General features: G+C 36.2%; 1 protein-coding gene across 2 annotated transcripts in view; it reads left to right on the forward strand.

The window, feature by feature from the left end:
- pam (peptidylglycine alpha-amidating monooxygenase) overlaps positions 1-16,383 on the forward strand; it is a 46,383-nt gene that overhangs the window by 508 nt on the left and 29,492 nt on the right. For both annotated transcript variants that reach the window (XM_059357369.1, XM_059357370.1), the window contains exons 2-8: positions 3,736-3,839; positions 8,148-8,268; positions 10,999-11,056; positions 13,429-13,516; positions 15,629-15,720; positions 15,900-15,983; positions 16,180-16,228. In XM_059357369.1, coding sequence (XP_059213352.1) covers positions 3,745-3,839; positions 8,148-8,268; positions 10,999-11,056; positions 13,429-13,516; positions 15,629-15,720; positions 15,900-15,983; positions 16,180-16,228 — 587 coding nt within the window. In that variant the 5' untranslated portion in view covers positions 3,736-3,744. The remainder of the gene's footprint in view (positions 1-3,735; positions 3,840-8,147; positions 8,269-10,998; positions 11,057-13,428; positions 13,517-15,628; positions 15,721-15,899; positions 15,984-16,179; positions 16,229-16,383) is intronic.

A 16,383-nucleotide genomic window follows, 5' to 3' on the forward strand; every position in this document is an offset into this window, starting at 1 on the left:
GATAAAAATCCATCAACTGTGATTAATTTAGCATATATTGATATTGATACAGTAAACTGCGTTATAGTTTTGGATCTACTTTTATTTCCATCTTACCCTATGTAGATGTTACGTGCTTAACTTCACGTCACCGCAGTAGCTCATCTTTCCAATCCAATCCATTTTTATTTATATTGCACAATTTTAGCAAACACAATACAAAGAGATGTAGTTAACAATAGATCAGTAAGATGCAATAAATTAAAAATGGGATAAAAATAAAATGTAAAATGTACTGCCCGCACAAAATAAAATATGCATGAATACAATAAAAACAAAAAAATCATAAAATCATAAAATCAACATAAAATCAACACTCTACGTGGTGTTAAAAGCCAACGAGAAGAGGTGGGTTTTAAGAAGAGATTTAAAATGAGACAGTGAGGAGGCCTGTCATCTTTGCTATTTACGTTATTTGCATTGGACAGCTGTTAATTTAATGATGGAAAAAACAACCGTGTGGTATAATGCTGGGCAATAAGATGATTATACATGAGGTTTTATGTGGCTGTAGAAGTAAATGAACATGAAAATGTCTATTGTTAAATCATATTGGTGGTGGTGCAGTACGTGCTGTGGTCCATGAGTGGGATGAGCCTGTTTCCATAGTTTCCTCTATCTGGCTGTGATGTCATCACAGCACAACCCTTTCACACTCCTCCTCTCTCCCATTTCCACCTTTCTCTGTTAACAGAGATGAGTCACGAAGCAAGCTGAATATAACCGATATGATAAATAACATGGCGCATTATAGATTTGTAGATGTATACCGTTTTTGCTCTCAGTTCTGGGTGCATTAAAAAAAATCCTAAACGTTTTACAAACCAATAAACATGGCTTATATATGACAGTTATTTATTTAAATGTATTTTTGCATGAATGAGATGGACATGCCATTTAGCTATTTCATTATTTATTTTTATTATTTATTTCAAAACAGATATTATCCTGTGGTTGTTTTGTCACAACACAGTTAATCAATTTGTTATCTAGATAAGTAACTATATTACAGTTAAACATAATACAAGATTACATATTGTGGAATAGAGGATTTTCTATGTCTACTAATTACAACAGGAGACAAAAGACCACACAGAGACAAGGAGTTAATTATTGTCATGATATTGCATGGTTATTGAGGAGGCATTGCAAACCAGTTTAAACTAATCTGGTATTAAGTATGCCTGTCTATGCAATAAATGACTTCCCGATAATATATAACTAACACCATTTCTTTTTTTCTTTTTTTTTATTTATTTGGAAATGTTATTTAAAATAGAACACAGTAATTATGTACAAATATTGACATTTCCATTGCTCCACATGTCTTCCTCCATATCTCACCAGCCCAATCTGCCCTTATCTTCACCAGGGCTGTGCTTTTAAGAGAGGCTATGCAATCATGTATTCTTGAAATGAGCCTTTATGAATTGACTGTCAACTCTTAAGATTTTATTCAAGCTTGATGCTGAAGAGAGGTTTGGAAAGTTGGGGTCATGGCACTTAAGGAAGTGGCAAATTTGAAAATATCGAAATAGGGTTGACTGAATTGATGTGATAAGTTGTCAAAACTGGCAAATATTCCGTTAATGTACATATCTTTAAATTTAGAGATGCCTTTTCTTTGCCAAAGAGAGAATGCCATGTCTATTCTGGCTGGATGGAAGAGGTGGTTGTCACATATGGGATGTTAAGAAGATGTTTAAAGCCAAAGTTTTGTCTGAATTGAGACCATATCTTGAAAGAATTAACAACGATTGGATTGTGTGAGATGGAAACGGGGAGACTGGTGGTGAGCAGGGCTGCAAGAGTTGTTGAGGTACAAGACATATTTTCAAAACAGCACCAGTCTGTATCTGGGGTTCGAAGCCAAAACAGAATTTTTTTAATATTTGCAGCCCAATAGTTACTGCAAAGATTGGGAAGAGAGAGTCCTCCTTGAGATTTAGGCTTCTGTAGAAGTTCTAAACGAAACCAGGGTTTCTTACCATACCATTCCATATAAACGGGGTGATAGCTTTATCAATACATTTAAAGAAAGATTCAGGGAGGTAAAGTGGAATACATTGAAACAGGAATTTTGGGAGTACATCATCTTGATACAATTTACTTTTCCTGCCAAGGATAAATTGAGTGTTTTCCATTTCTTCAGATCAAATTAGATTTTTTCAAGTAAAGGGGGAAAAGTTTTTCTGATGAAGGCTCAGCACATCTCTTGTGACATTAATAGCTAAATATTTAAAGCCATTTTTAGACATGTTGAATGTCCTCCTCTGAAAATACTTTGCGTTGCCATTATTGCAAATATTATCTTTTAAATGTTGTAAGGGGAGATAAGCCTTTGTCTTACGCATTATATTTATTGAAGGAGCTTGAAGATTATTTAAGAAATATTCCATCTCAGTGCTATCTTTGCAGCCTCTGACGTATACAGATTTCAGTAAAATGTGGTAAATGTTGCATTCATTTCTCCTGGGTCAACACCCAAACCATACGGTTTCTTTATTTGTGGGATTTGTTGCAACAGATTGACATTTGAGTTGGTGAGCTAAGAGGCGGCTAGCTTTTTCTACATGTTCATACACATATCCATGTGATTTTAATTTTATCTAATTAATCTCTGACTTTTCAGTTGATAATAAATTGTATTGAGTTTGCAGATCGAGTTTACTTTTATAACGCTCAGGGGTTGGGGATGTAGAGTACTGAGCATCCACTGTGCTTGTTGATTTAGTAAGCTGGTCTTGTATAGACTAACCCTATTAACAACATATGAAAAAAGTTACTGGGTTCCATGTCTGTGCTGAGATTGATGTCACTAACATCCTTGTTGCTGGATTTCTTGTGTTTTTGTTTGTATATCATGTTTTTAACATTGTTTTAATATTTCTTCTGGTCAGCTAATCTGTTGATGGTGTGCTGTATACTAGGGGTGTGCCATATCGTATCGTTCATGATAATATCGGTATTTTTTTTTTATGGTTAAAAAAAATGCATATCATGATATTGGCAACATTCCTACTTATTGATGTAGTGGCATAAGGTTAATATTAGCTAACAATTAAAGTTGTTTTAATCACAAAAAGCTACTTACTCTCTGTCGCTAAACACATGCAGCTTTCAAAATAAGAGCACAGTGTGTTAACAGAATCCACCACAGAACTTACAAGAAGACTGTCAAAATAAGATGCCTTAAATAAAACATACAAGAACCTTTATTTTCCTTTACAAAATGTAATTAAAATATGCCCCCGGAACCCCTAAATGGATATTTTTATTATTTGCTCATGCTCAAGAGTCAAGAGTACATTTTTTTTTGTATTTGGCAACTGTTGAGATTTGCACTTCACACTACATTTTAGATTTTTATTTAATTATACTGACAAAAAAAATCATATTTTCTTTATCTTTTTAAGTATTTCGTAATATCGTTAAGAATATCGTTATCGCAAAAACAGCCTGAAATATCGTGATATTCTTTTAGGGCCATATCGCCCAGCCCTTCTGTATACTTCTATGTATTCTTTTTAGCCCCTCCCACCCCCACCCCCCCTCAAAGAAAAAGAAAATCAATCCGACACTACACCACCAACCCTAATATCTCCACTCCTCTACCAAGCTGAGCAAGGGAAACACTTAACCCCTCTAATATTTTCCCACAGCATTCTGCTAAAAGCCTTTGTCTTATATTTGCAGCCCACAGGCATGATGGGAATCCCTGTGCTCTGTGTGACGATTCTGGCATTCATCAGTCACAGCCGGAGCCTGGAAATAGAAAACCCTCTGTACAGGATCAAAAGGTAAGAAAATGTTTCTTTAATAGAATGATGACAGGTGTTAAACGTATTAAAGGGTTTTCCCTGTGTTGATGGAGGGTTTAAGCGATGTGATCACTTTATCTAAATATTTTCCATCATTGACAGATTTTTTAAATAATGATAATTATAACAATAACTGTGAATGCCGTAAATCATTTTGACAGATAAGAAAACTGGGGTGATCTGCCATAATTCACATATTTTACACTCCTGTCCAGCTGGTGGCTTGAGCTTATTAATGATAGATGGATAGATGGATAGATGGATAGATAGATAGATAGATAGATAGATAGATAGATGTACTTTATTTATCCCAAGCTGGGAAATTACAGTGTAGCAGCAGCATTACACAGAGACAATAACAACACAATTAAATAATTAAATAAAAAGAACAACCTAGGCATACTTCAAGCCATAAAATATAAAAATACAATAAAATACAATAAAATGTAATGTAAAAATACAAAAAAAAGTGTCTAAAGAAGGAGTATGTATTAAGGAGTAGAATTCCAGTGCAGAATAAATATGAATATGCAGTATAAAAATGTTGGTGCTATGAAACAAATAAGGTGCAATGAACAGTGTGCATAAAAAACACATAAAAAATCTATTGTATCGTCTTATGGTTTTGACCTCATCTCACGAGCAAAACCTTGTTGTCCAGCCGGCTTCAGCAAACACATCAGGCGCCTCTGTACGCTCGTAAATATTTGCTTTGAGTGTCGGAGCAACTTTGAAAAACACAGCTGTGATATTCAGAGCTCAACATGTTGCTGTGGGCTTTCTGTCTGAGCAGAGAGCAGCAAAGCTGATCGCATTGAATGTGATAAACAGCTTAAACTGCAGCCAACAATTAGCTAATTGCATACAATAGCAAAATGTCATGGCAGCTGAGTGTCTGAAGTTTCTTTAAAAGCACAGTAATTGTGATGGTGTTTATAAACGATGAACAAAATTATATTAACGAAAATGATGCGTGTACAATGTATTACATTATTTTGAAACTTCACCCTAATGTCAGACCACACATTTTTTTTTTTTTTATTCACTTTTTATTGAGGAATTTTTTAAACATTTTATACAGAACAAAGAACAAGAACAGTTGGGGTGGGGGGTACCAATATCACACAGCATCATCATGCCCACTGCTCCTTGCATGGTGTGTTAACTTGTGTGTAAAAAAGGATGGGTTAAATGCAGAGGTTGAATTTCCCCATTGTGGGATTAATAAAGTACTCTTCTTCTTCTTCTTCTTCTTCTTCTTCTTCTTCTTCTTCTTCTTCTTCTTCTTCTTCTTCTTCTTCTTCTTCTTCTTCTTCTTCTTCTTCTTCTTCTTCTTCTTCTTCTTCTTCTTCTTCTTCTTCTTCTTCTTCTTCTTCTAACTTGTAGGCTTAACATATTCTGTCCATTTTGACCAGGTTTTGTAAAATGAGTCCATTTTTAACTTTAGGTGAAAAGTCACTTTTTCCATTGTGTAGATGTCTTGTATGATGTTGATCCAGTCCTCATTTTGTGGTTGCTCAGGTTTGAGCCATCTCCTGGTAACGGCCTTTTTGCTTGCTGCTAAAAGAATATAAAGCAATTTCTTGTCTGCATAGCTAAAGCCATCTAGTAATATGTTGACCACATATTTTTACTTCTGCCATGGTGCAGGTCTCTCATCAGACTGCCTTAACAGCCACAGTGACTCCTTGCTACTCAGTCTGATGCGCTTGTTGCTGATGCCAGAGCTGAGGCCACCAAAAACAAATTTTTTCTGCCTCCACCTCAGAGATCAGCACATCGATCTCACACGCATTCAAGTTCCTTTTTTTTTTTGCCTGTCATCTACATATTAATTTGCGGAAGGAGCCGGGCTGTGGTTGGCGGCTCGTACAAGTGCGCTCACTTTCATGTTGATTGGGATGTATCAGAGAATGGTGTGCAGAACCTGCCGTAGTTTGACAGCGTAGGTTTTTCCAGTTTTGGGAGGACAGTTTAAAAAAACGTAGCCCCCACAATACGTTCAACTTCTATAAATTAAATTTGGTAGGCAGATGAAACATGCAGAGATGCACCAGCAAGCCTCTTGGACTCTTACCCTAAAACCAACAGGAAGTCGGCCATCTTGAATTGAATGAGCAATTTTGGGCCATTTCCAGCATCCATACTTTTACAAACTCCTCCTAAAGATTTAACCCAATTAACTTTAAACTTGGTCAGTACCGTCTTAAGACCTTTACTGACTAAAAGTTGTTTACAGTTTTGATCCTTATTAAAGTGTGCCGATGTGGCATGGCTGCTAATTTTTTAGTACTCTCCTTGAACAGGAAGCTGTTTATTCAACATACAATTTCCAATCAGCCCCAAATTTGTTTTGCGTGATGAGAGTCCAGACCCAAACACATCAACTTATCAATATTGACACATAATCACATCGCCCTCTGCTGACAACAGAGAGTAACATGGTTTTTGCAGTTCAACCTCGCCAAATTAAAACGTAAATAGCGAAAACATGTGCAACCTTATGTAGTTTGGACACATTGTAGCATAAACATTAATGGTAAATGGACCAGTGCACTTATATAGCGCTTTTCTAGTCGATTTGCGACCACTCAAATCGCTTTACACTACAGACTGCGCTCACACGCACATTCATACTGGTGGCAGAGGCTACCCTAAACGGTCCCACCTGCCACCATTGGGAATTCATTCACACACCACAGATGAACACAGCAACGGGAGCAATTTGGGGTTCAGTATCTTGCTCGAGGATACTTCGACATGTAGGCTGCGACGGTCAGGGATCGAACCACCAACCCTTCGGTTAGGGGCCAACCAACTCTACCAACTGAGCCACAGCAAGGCACATTTCAGTTGTGTGTCTGTGTCAGTCTGGTATCTTCTGTGCTACTCCATAGCTCTCCATTGCGAGAGCCATCCAGGAGTTGATTGTGAGAGCCACAAACGTAGCAGCAAAACCAGCTTGCAACATAGAGGAGTGATAGTGGCATAACTTGGGGCTGGTCCAAGGCAAGTCCTAACCAGCCCTAACTAGACGGAAGTTTTCAGCCTACTCTTAAATGTGGAGAGTGTGTCTGCTTGGACTGAAACAGGAAGATTGTTCTGAAGGCTCTGGCTGCCATTTTACTTATAGAGACTCTAGGAACCACGAGTTACCCTGCATTCTTGGAGCACAGTGTTCTAGTAGGGTAACTAGGTACAACTACTAAGATATGATTATAATTGACCATTAATGGTTTTGTAAGTGAGGAGAAGAATTTTATTCAATTCTTATCTGAGAAAATGATCTCTTTTCCTAGTTCTCATCAGTACATGATGATTCTGGACCAACCTGAGAGTCTTTTATTGGAGAAGCTTGATAACAAGGAATCGGAGTAATCAAACCTAAAAGCATTGACTTTTTCTGCATCCTTTTGTGACAGGATGGCTCTGAGTTTTGCAATGTTATGTAGAAAAAAAAAGGTAGAGTTAAAGCACAAGTTGATGTTGCTCTTGTCATCAATGTTATCACCCCATGATAAGGTTCTGTTTGCAGAAGAAAACATGGATGAAGGAAGGTTTACATGGGGCAGATAAACTCACTATTATTAAGGCTGTTATTATGATTTTCGAATTATCATTATTATCTTTATTTTATTTTTTTCTGATTTTCAAGTTGCCTATCAATTTAGGTATAAGTATGTCTTTGTAAGAGTATTGTGATAGTTTAAATGCTTTTGCAAGGATGTGATTTTGATTTTATTTCTATTATTTTTTTTATTTCTATTTTTTAAAACCATTTCTTTCTTTTTATGTTTTGATGAAAAGACTTGACATGTTTACAAGATGTAGAGCAACATGTATGTGCTGTTTTGTTTTTCTTCAAATAAAAAGTTTAATAACAAAAAAGTTAAAACACAAATATTGACAACGCGACTGATTATAATTAAATCTTTAACTGTGTTTGGCCAAGTATATGGAAGAGGATTAAGGCCACTCATGGGGAAAAAAAATTAGAGTTCTGATTTTATTCTCAGAATTCCGACTTTAAAGTCTTACAATTATATAATTCTGACTTTATTCTCAGGATTCTGACTTTAAAGTCAGAGTTTCTCCCCCCAAAAAAAACTCTCAGTATGCTATCAGTGCCAGGGACGGTGATCCACACACATTATGTGAAGGAAGAAGGGCTCGGTGTTACATGACTGAGTGTATTTGCGTAGCAGTTTGACTGCTTCCTCTACTGTTCCTGAGTGTCCTGTTGTCAAGTAGGAAATAATCCACATTGTTCTTTTATTTCTTGTTAAGGTCTCAGGAAAACGTCTTGTCAAATCCCAGTGACTGTGTGTCCAGGACCAGGCAGCAGGTCTTCACAAACACTCAGAACTTCTCTGTGGATATTCGGATGCCGGGTGTTGTCCCAGCTGGGGTGAGTCTATTTATCTTAACAGACTACTGAATTCATCGACATTAAAATGATATCATAAGAGCTTGAACTATTAATTACTTAATAGGTAAATTCATGAATGTATAGTTTTATGCAGAAGTTTTAGGTGTGAAAAAATGCCTTGAAGAATTGATTCTGGTTCGAAGGCAAAGGGCGGTCACACCAAATATTGATTTGATTTAGATTTTTCTTCTGTTCACTCACTTTGCATTTTGTTAAAAGCATTCTTATTTTACAGCATTTTTCACACCTGCCTAAAACTTCTGCATAAAACTGTATATTAAGTAAGTCTGATCTTAATAATACATACATCAAAATGTCATTGAAGTACAGTACAGGCCAAAAGTTTGGACACACCTTCTCATTCAATGCGTTTCCTTTATTTTCATGACTATTGACATTGTAAATTCATCAAAGCTATTAATGAACACATGTGGAATTATGTACTTAACAAAAAAGTGTGAAATAACTGAAAACATGTCTTATATTCTAGTAAGCAAAGGGTGGTGACTTTGAGGAATCTAAAATACAAGACATGTTTTCAGTTATTTCACACTTTTTTTGTTAAGTACATAATTCCATATGTGTTCATTCATAGTTTTGATGCCTTCAGTGAGAATCTACAATGTAAATAGTCATGAAAATAAAGAAAAACGCATTGAATGAGAAGGTGTGTGTCCAAACTTTTGGCCTGTACTGTATTTTAAACAAAAAGGCCAAACATTCCCTGGTTCCAGCCTCCTACGTGTGAATGCTTGGTGGTTTCACTGAAGGTAAATTAAAGATCTTTGGATGCTGATAAAACAAAGTCAGACAGATCTCCACAGTGCTGTGTTATGCAAAGCACTGGAGAAAGGTCTAGCCACACTATTATCATTCTGGGATGAGGGAAAGAAAACTTTGCCCTATATGTAGGGATGCACCAATTTATTGCACAAATATCGCAGCGATCCCTGGCACAAAAAGGGGAAAAATAGAGATGGGTGGATGAAGCCTTGTGAAGCTTTTAAAGGCTTCTTCCTGATTGTATCAAAAAAAGATTCAAAGCTTCAAAGCCTCAAAGACAGACAAACCCTAGCAGTGCTACTAGTGGTCAGCTGCAATTATAACAGCCACAAACTTCCAAATGATTCACACATCTCTTTGACTCCAACACAAAAACAATAAAATCAGTCTTAAGCATCTTTGTCTTCTTTCTGAGAATCATTGTCCTCACATGACAGTGTTACAACACTTTGTTTGAATGTGTTGTTCTGTTATTACTGATAATTACTTGAAACATGATTTGGGCTGATATGACAAGGCAGTGCTGTGATGTAAGATAGCAGCTATTTCAACATCAGTGTTTTTGAGGTTTGTGAAAAGTTCTTATGCAATTTAGTGAAAACCACTTATGGTGCTAATGAGCATTAGGACATCCCTGGATTTGGATCATATGCCTCTCCTGATTTCCATTAAGAGATCATGATTGTAATATAACAAATAATATGAAAAGATTCAAATTCAACAATGTAGAAGTACTTTTTTTAAAATTATTCTGAGGGGCTTCCTTGTGCCATATTGTGAAAAAAGTGAATATTGTGCTTGTGCAACAGTGTGAAAATGAAGTGCTATGAAGGGGGGGGAGACACTGATAATTTCACGTCTCCTTATAACGAGTCACTTTACTTCCGGTGCTTCGTTGCATTACATCATCGGTCATGTGATCACAAATTTTTGATACAAGCCTCAACACAGTGTTTCCAACCAGTCTGCTTCAAAAGAGTGAAACAGGCTTCGGAGCCTCAGTGTCAAACAGCCCATCTCTAGGGAAAAATATCAACAGAACAAAATATAAAAAAACAACAAATATTTGTAAACATCGGTATCCGTATGTGCCCAGAATTTCGCAATCGGTGCATCCCTACTTATTTGTATATTTTTAAACCAGTCACAAATGTCTTTGGACAGGATGCAGCGATGGAGCTTCTGCAACACATATAGTGAAGAATTCTTCCTGAAATATGAGGCCAGTGGCCGGCTTATTCCAATGTCCCACTGCCACTAAGTCAGAAGAGATAAAACAAGATATTACAAGATGTCACCTCAGACTGTGATTGACATTTCTCCTTTTTTAAATTTTACTTATTTTTATAGACCAAACAGTTAATTGGTAATTTAAGAATATACATATCTGTTGATCATTTTATTAAATCCTTATATTTGCTACCCACCAGTATCTCTTGTGGAATTAAATTAAATGATTAAAAGATTATTTCTTTAGGGGAGTTTGATTTTAAGTATTGCTTTTTCAGCCCAGTGCATTGTTTTTTTGGCATGTTCTATAATTTTGCTCACCAAGAACCTATAGACAAGTTCTACAGCAGAAACTTTTTTATAGAGCTCATGAACCATTTAATGAAGTCAGGACCCTTACCAAAATTTTTATTTGTACAAAATAGGGAAGCCATAGTGTAAAATACATTTCTGGGATAATACTTCGGACTACAGCATATACAGCAAGTGTGATTTGCTAAATTATACTTACCAGTCAACATGACGTGCATAATTGTGTACACATGTATTTTTGTTAAAACTTAAATAACGTGTTCATTTGGGGCTGATGTTTAGAGGAACAAATCATAAAGTTAGGCTGCTGAACATTTCAGTAATTGATGACTGTTCTCTATTAATTAGTAATGAATATCATCATTGTGTTCTTTAATGTTTCAGTCCGACACTTACCTGTGCACATCATTCCCTGTGCCCACTAGTCGGGATGCATATATTGGTGAGTATCTTCTGTTAAGTATTGTAAGAGCCATTTTGCTTTAATTGTTTATTTGTTTGTTTGCGCCGCCCACCACCGGGTGGAGAAGAGTGCTCATTATGGATTCTGAGGTCATGAGTTAATATAAGTCACCGGTTTATGACTGATTGTGGGTGAGATGCCCGAGAGGCACACAGTTTTTTGACCGCAGAAATGTGATGTATACGTTGGAAATATAAGTTTATTTGTTTAAGAAAGAAGTATATATTTGTTTGGAAACATTATAATAAACTGAGTTAATGGATATACGGAAAGTGGACATTTCATTTGTGCGCGTAAATTACTATAGACGGGATCTCATCATAATAGTGGCATCTTTTTTGAGTAGCAATCGGGTCACTACAAGTATCTTAATTTGACAGAAACAAACGGTATGTAGCCCGACTCTGAATGCAAAGACAGCTTGGCAGCTACACAGACAGGATGTTATTTCTCTGGGAGATGATGTGGATCAGCTGTACGATGCTGTCTAGGATGCCAGAGTAAAAACAGTCACAGTAACAGTTGTTACAGCACCACTTCTGTCACACTTTGGCAGTAGAAGTGCAGTAATGATAGTGGTGGTGGCAGAATTCATAGCAGCAGTAGTAGCTGTAGTAATACAAATAGCTTTGTTTATCTTTATATATCAAATTTGTTCAAAACTATTTACAAGTTTGGGCTATGACGCATATTGAAAGAATCAGTTTGGTGCTATTTCACAACATTTTATGAAAGGCAGACTTCATCTGCATTCTTTTCTGGGCTTTTGAAATGGAAATGTCTACTCAGCCTTAGCAAGAAGCTGTGACATACAGTTAAGCCTGAAATGATTCATACTCCTGGCAAATTTTGAAGTTACTTTTCTTCAACCAGCAAGTTTTTTTTTTTTGACAGGAAATGACACAGCTTTCATTTACATTTGAACAAAAAGAGGCATGTCCAAAATGATTCATACCCTTTGCAAACTGTCACAGTCTATTGAAAAATCCAAAGTTCTATACATTTCAAATAGTCCAAGCTGTTCTAAAGCATCCTTATTACACTGAATCATTGGGAACAGCTGTTTTAATCAACTCAACAGGGGAAACCGCAGCATTGTGGCTGCTCATATGTCAGGAAAGGGCTACAGGCCATATCTAAATGTTCTGTGTCATTTCCAATCAAGAAAAAAACTTAAGTTTATGTCAAAATTTGACAGGTGTATGAATAATTTTGGGCTTAACTGTAGGTCACCACACTAAGCAATGAGCACTAGCTGAGGCAATGTATAGAAATCACAGCACAACATTTACTGCTATAGACACTAGTGGTGTCAACAATAATCGATTCGGCGATGCATCGCAATGCGGGGCATGCACGATTCAGCATCGATGCGGCAAAGTGCCATAATCGATTATGTTTATTTTCTGGCCTCCAGTGGAAAGTTGTGGGGGCAGTTGCTCTGTCACTAGTTTGGAGTTTAACACGGTTTTAAACTCCAAACTAGTGACTAGTAATGACATCCATACCCAACTACAACTCCAGTTTAAAATAATCTGTTGTTATTAGGCCTATCTGACTGCTTGTATTGCCTCATGACTGACGAAAAATGTCCCTTGTGTGCAGTAGAATTGTGATGCATCGCAATGCATCGTAGAATCGAATTGAATGGAATCGTTACCTGGTGAATCGTAATCGAATCGAATTGTGAGGGCAGTGCCAATGCACACCCCTAATAGACACCATGTTAGTTTAGATCTGTCAGTAACATAATACCATTAACAAGCTAACCAAAAACAGTGGCTGTCATGCTCTAACTCACATGTTCTGCGAGGCGAAACTGCTGTTTTTGTCAAGAAGGTTTGGTACCTTGAAGAATGCAAAGATAACTGCCCATTAGAAAGCACTATCTGGATAACAATATTCTAAACATGACCTACACTTAATGTGTTTTACACTAACTGACTTCAACTGTTTTTTTATGTGGCTAAAATATGCTAAGTTGCAACCGCTGTCCACAGCAGTATTTATCACACTTATTAATGCCACCAGTCCTCTGACAAAAACAGTCATTTTATTACTGCTTGACTGTGGTATTGTGTCACTTTTGGTCTCCAATCAGAACTAAGGTTGGTTCCACATCTCATTGCTTGGTTCCCATGCCTGTCCTCTCCCTCTCCAGACAGTGAATGTAACGTCGTAACATGTTACCGACTGCTGTCCTCATCACAGGGTGTATGATGAAGCCTCTATTTGAATTAGCTCAGACAGCAAATTATGTTGAGACATAAGTGATCTGTGAGGGTTTAGTTTTCATACCCAAACCTTGTTGAGTCATGCAATATTTTAACCACAGTGCTTTTCTTCCTCAGTGGACTTTATACCTCATGCCAGTATGGATACAGTTCATCACATGCTTCTGTTTGGCTGCCAGACTCCTGTGTCCACCAGCAGTTACTGGTAATATCCCATTTCTGTGCATGTGCAGTGCAAGGTTATTATAGTTAACGAAAACTAACGAAATAACTAAAACTAGAATTGAAAAAACATTTTCGTTAACTGAAATAAAACTAAAAACTAGAGTTTTTAAAAAAACGATAACTAACTGAAACTGTATTTTGTGGTTACAAAACTAACTAAAATTATAGTGAAAATGTCCTTAGTTTTTGTTTTTGTCAACTTTTTTCATTCATAATTCAGTGTATTTATTTGAACATGCAACACATGGTAAATATGTTTACTGAGACTGGGATATTTACACTAGAACCAAAATTCAAAACACCCAGAACTGTAAGAGTTAATAACCTTATTGGGGCTGAGATGATAAACCAAAGGAAATAAAGGAAACATTTATTATGACCTCTTTGAATCATGCACCCAACAAATACCCCATTACAAAAAAACTAAAACTAACACTAAAACTAATAAAAACTAAACTAAAACTAAGCATTTCCAAAAAATAAAAACTAAACTAAACTAAAACTAGAAAACTCAATCTAAAAACTAACTAAAACTAACTGAATTTGAAAACAAAAATTCACAACAAAATTAAAACTAAAACTAATGAAAAATCCAAAACTACTATAACCTTGGTGCAGTGTTACAGAGATGTTCTATCATCATAAATGATCAAAGCACTATAACCAGAACATCCTGTTGCAGCGAGGGCTGGAATGGTTCCTGCTTGTGGCTGACACAGTTCTAGGGATTTCAACAACTGTAAATCATTTAATCATTCAGAATCATTCACTAATATTTATTTAGTCGGTCTGCTGATTTGCTTATCAGCATATATGTATGGCCACACAATAACCCTCATCATCCCTATTAACTGTCAGAAATCAACGTAAACGACAACTGGTGTTGTAAATATCTACTCTTTATTTTTATTTTTTAAAATTATTTACCTTATTTTCTGTTCAAGTTGTTTGACCTTTTTTTGTTATGTAAATAAAAATAAAGTTGTCCTCCAAAAGTGGGGGGGTGGTGGTGGGCCAAAAAAAAGAAAGAAAAAAAAAAAGAATATTTAAATGGGTATGCCTGTGGGTCAGTTGGTTCACTTCCATATTGTTACACAGCAGCCTGAGGAAAAAAAAATGAAGAAGAAAAAAAAACTGACTCACATCATGTAGTGTTTGTGAACAGCCTTGTCACTGTGACAGTAGTCAGCTTCTCTTCATGCTGTAACAGCACCAATGTACCTGTAGCATTGTGTGGTACTGGTTCTGACTGTACAGAAATATTTAAATATCAATAATATCAATAATGTTACAAATATTTGCCTATTTATTTTCATTGTGTGATACATATAAATGAGCCATGTTATATATTTTTATATATATGTTGTAGCATCTGCCCCTCATCCACACACACACACACACACACACACACACGCACACATACACCTGTGATGCCTCTGTGCAAACCGTTTATCATTTATGTTTTTTTGTTCTTGTTTGCGCTGTATATCTGTTGTCTCTACTTGTGGTCCACATGGTGTAGTGTATTTGTCACCTTGTTTGTTACGTAATTTCACCAATAAAAAAATAAAAAATAATGTTACAAATATTAACAATGCATTTATTTTTGGGTGGATTACTGCCATCCCTATTTTTTACATCTGATATCCATTGTATAAGGATGGGTTGTCCATTTCTCTAAATGTTTGCCAGTTGCAACCTGACTACTGTTACTGTTGAGCCCTGCCACAACACTTTATAGCTAGTGATGGTTACAGCTTGTTGTGGTTCCCCCACAAAGATAATTTCCTACAGATATAAGTATCTGTATAATAATAATAATAATAATAATAATAATAATAATAATAATAACATCTGTTGTGTCTGTTGTTGCTACTTTACAAACTTAGTTTGGCTCAGTAACATTAATCTAATGCAGTGAAGTTGCCCTGGTCCTTTCTCCAAAAATGATGACCTGGATGACTGAGAATCTTAATAGACGAGTGATATTTATTCCCTGATTGTCTTGTTATATAGGTGCCTGTAATTACCTCTGTGACTCACAGTGTTTTCCCATCTGACTATTTATTGATTGTGTTGTTACTCTTTAAAGGGACTGTGGCAGTGTACAAGGCACTTGTAAAGATGAAGCATCCATTATGTATGCCTGGGCTCGGAATGCACCGCCTACTAAATTACCCAAAGGTACTGTATGTCTCTCAAAGGGTTGAAAATATGTCTCCAATACAATAGATGGCATGTTGGGGTGCTTATATAATTGGAAAGTAGCATGTCTTTCTGTCCTGTTATACATCCTTCTGTCTGTCTCCATGTGGTCTCATATATTCCTCTAACCTCTCTTCTTCTCTCTTTTGTCTCATCAGATGTTGGTTTTAAAGTTGGAAGAAATTCAGGAATGTCCCATTTTGTGCTGCAGATCCATTATGGAGACGTCAGTGCTTTCAGAGGTGAGTCCTGATGGAACAGTGTTTATGTAATCACTTATATCTGATTCAGTAAATGTCTGGAAAATCAAGAGTATCATAGTTTCAGGTAATCAATTATTCAAAATGAATAGCTGAGGAGGCAGGCATGATGCAGTCAAAGTATGCTTTGGCAAAAACTATACTTACTGTTTTATTATTTAATGTTTTTGTTCTGCAGACCATCATAGAGATTGCTCAGGAGTTTCCTTAAGAATGACCTCCATACCGTAAGTATTTACTTAAAGCATCAGGTTGTAATTCTAGACAATGAAATTTGGTTTTAATCCATAAGCAAATAAAACATGGCCTGGATTGCCACTACCAATAGCTTTTAGGTATCAATCCTATTAATCTCAATTGATCTTTTTTTATGAAGCTCGGG

The sequence above is a fragment of the Centropristis striata genome, chromosome 19, assembly GCF_030273125.1.
Source record: "Centropristis striata isolate RG_2023a ecotype Rhode Island chromosome 19, C.striata_1.0, whole genome shotgun sequence".
Classification (NCBI taxonomy): Eukaryota; Metazoa; Chordata; class Actinopteri; order Perciformes; family Serranidae; genus Centropristis; species Centropristis striata.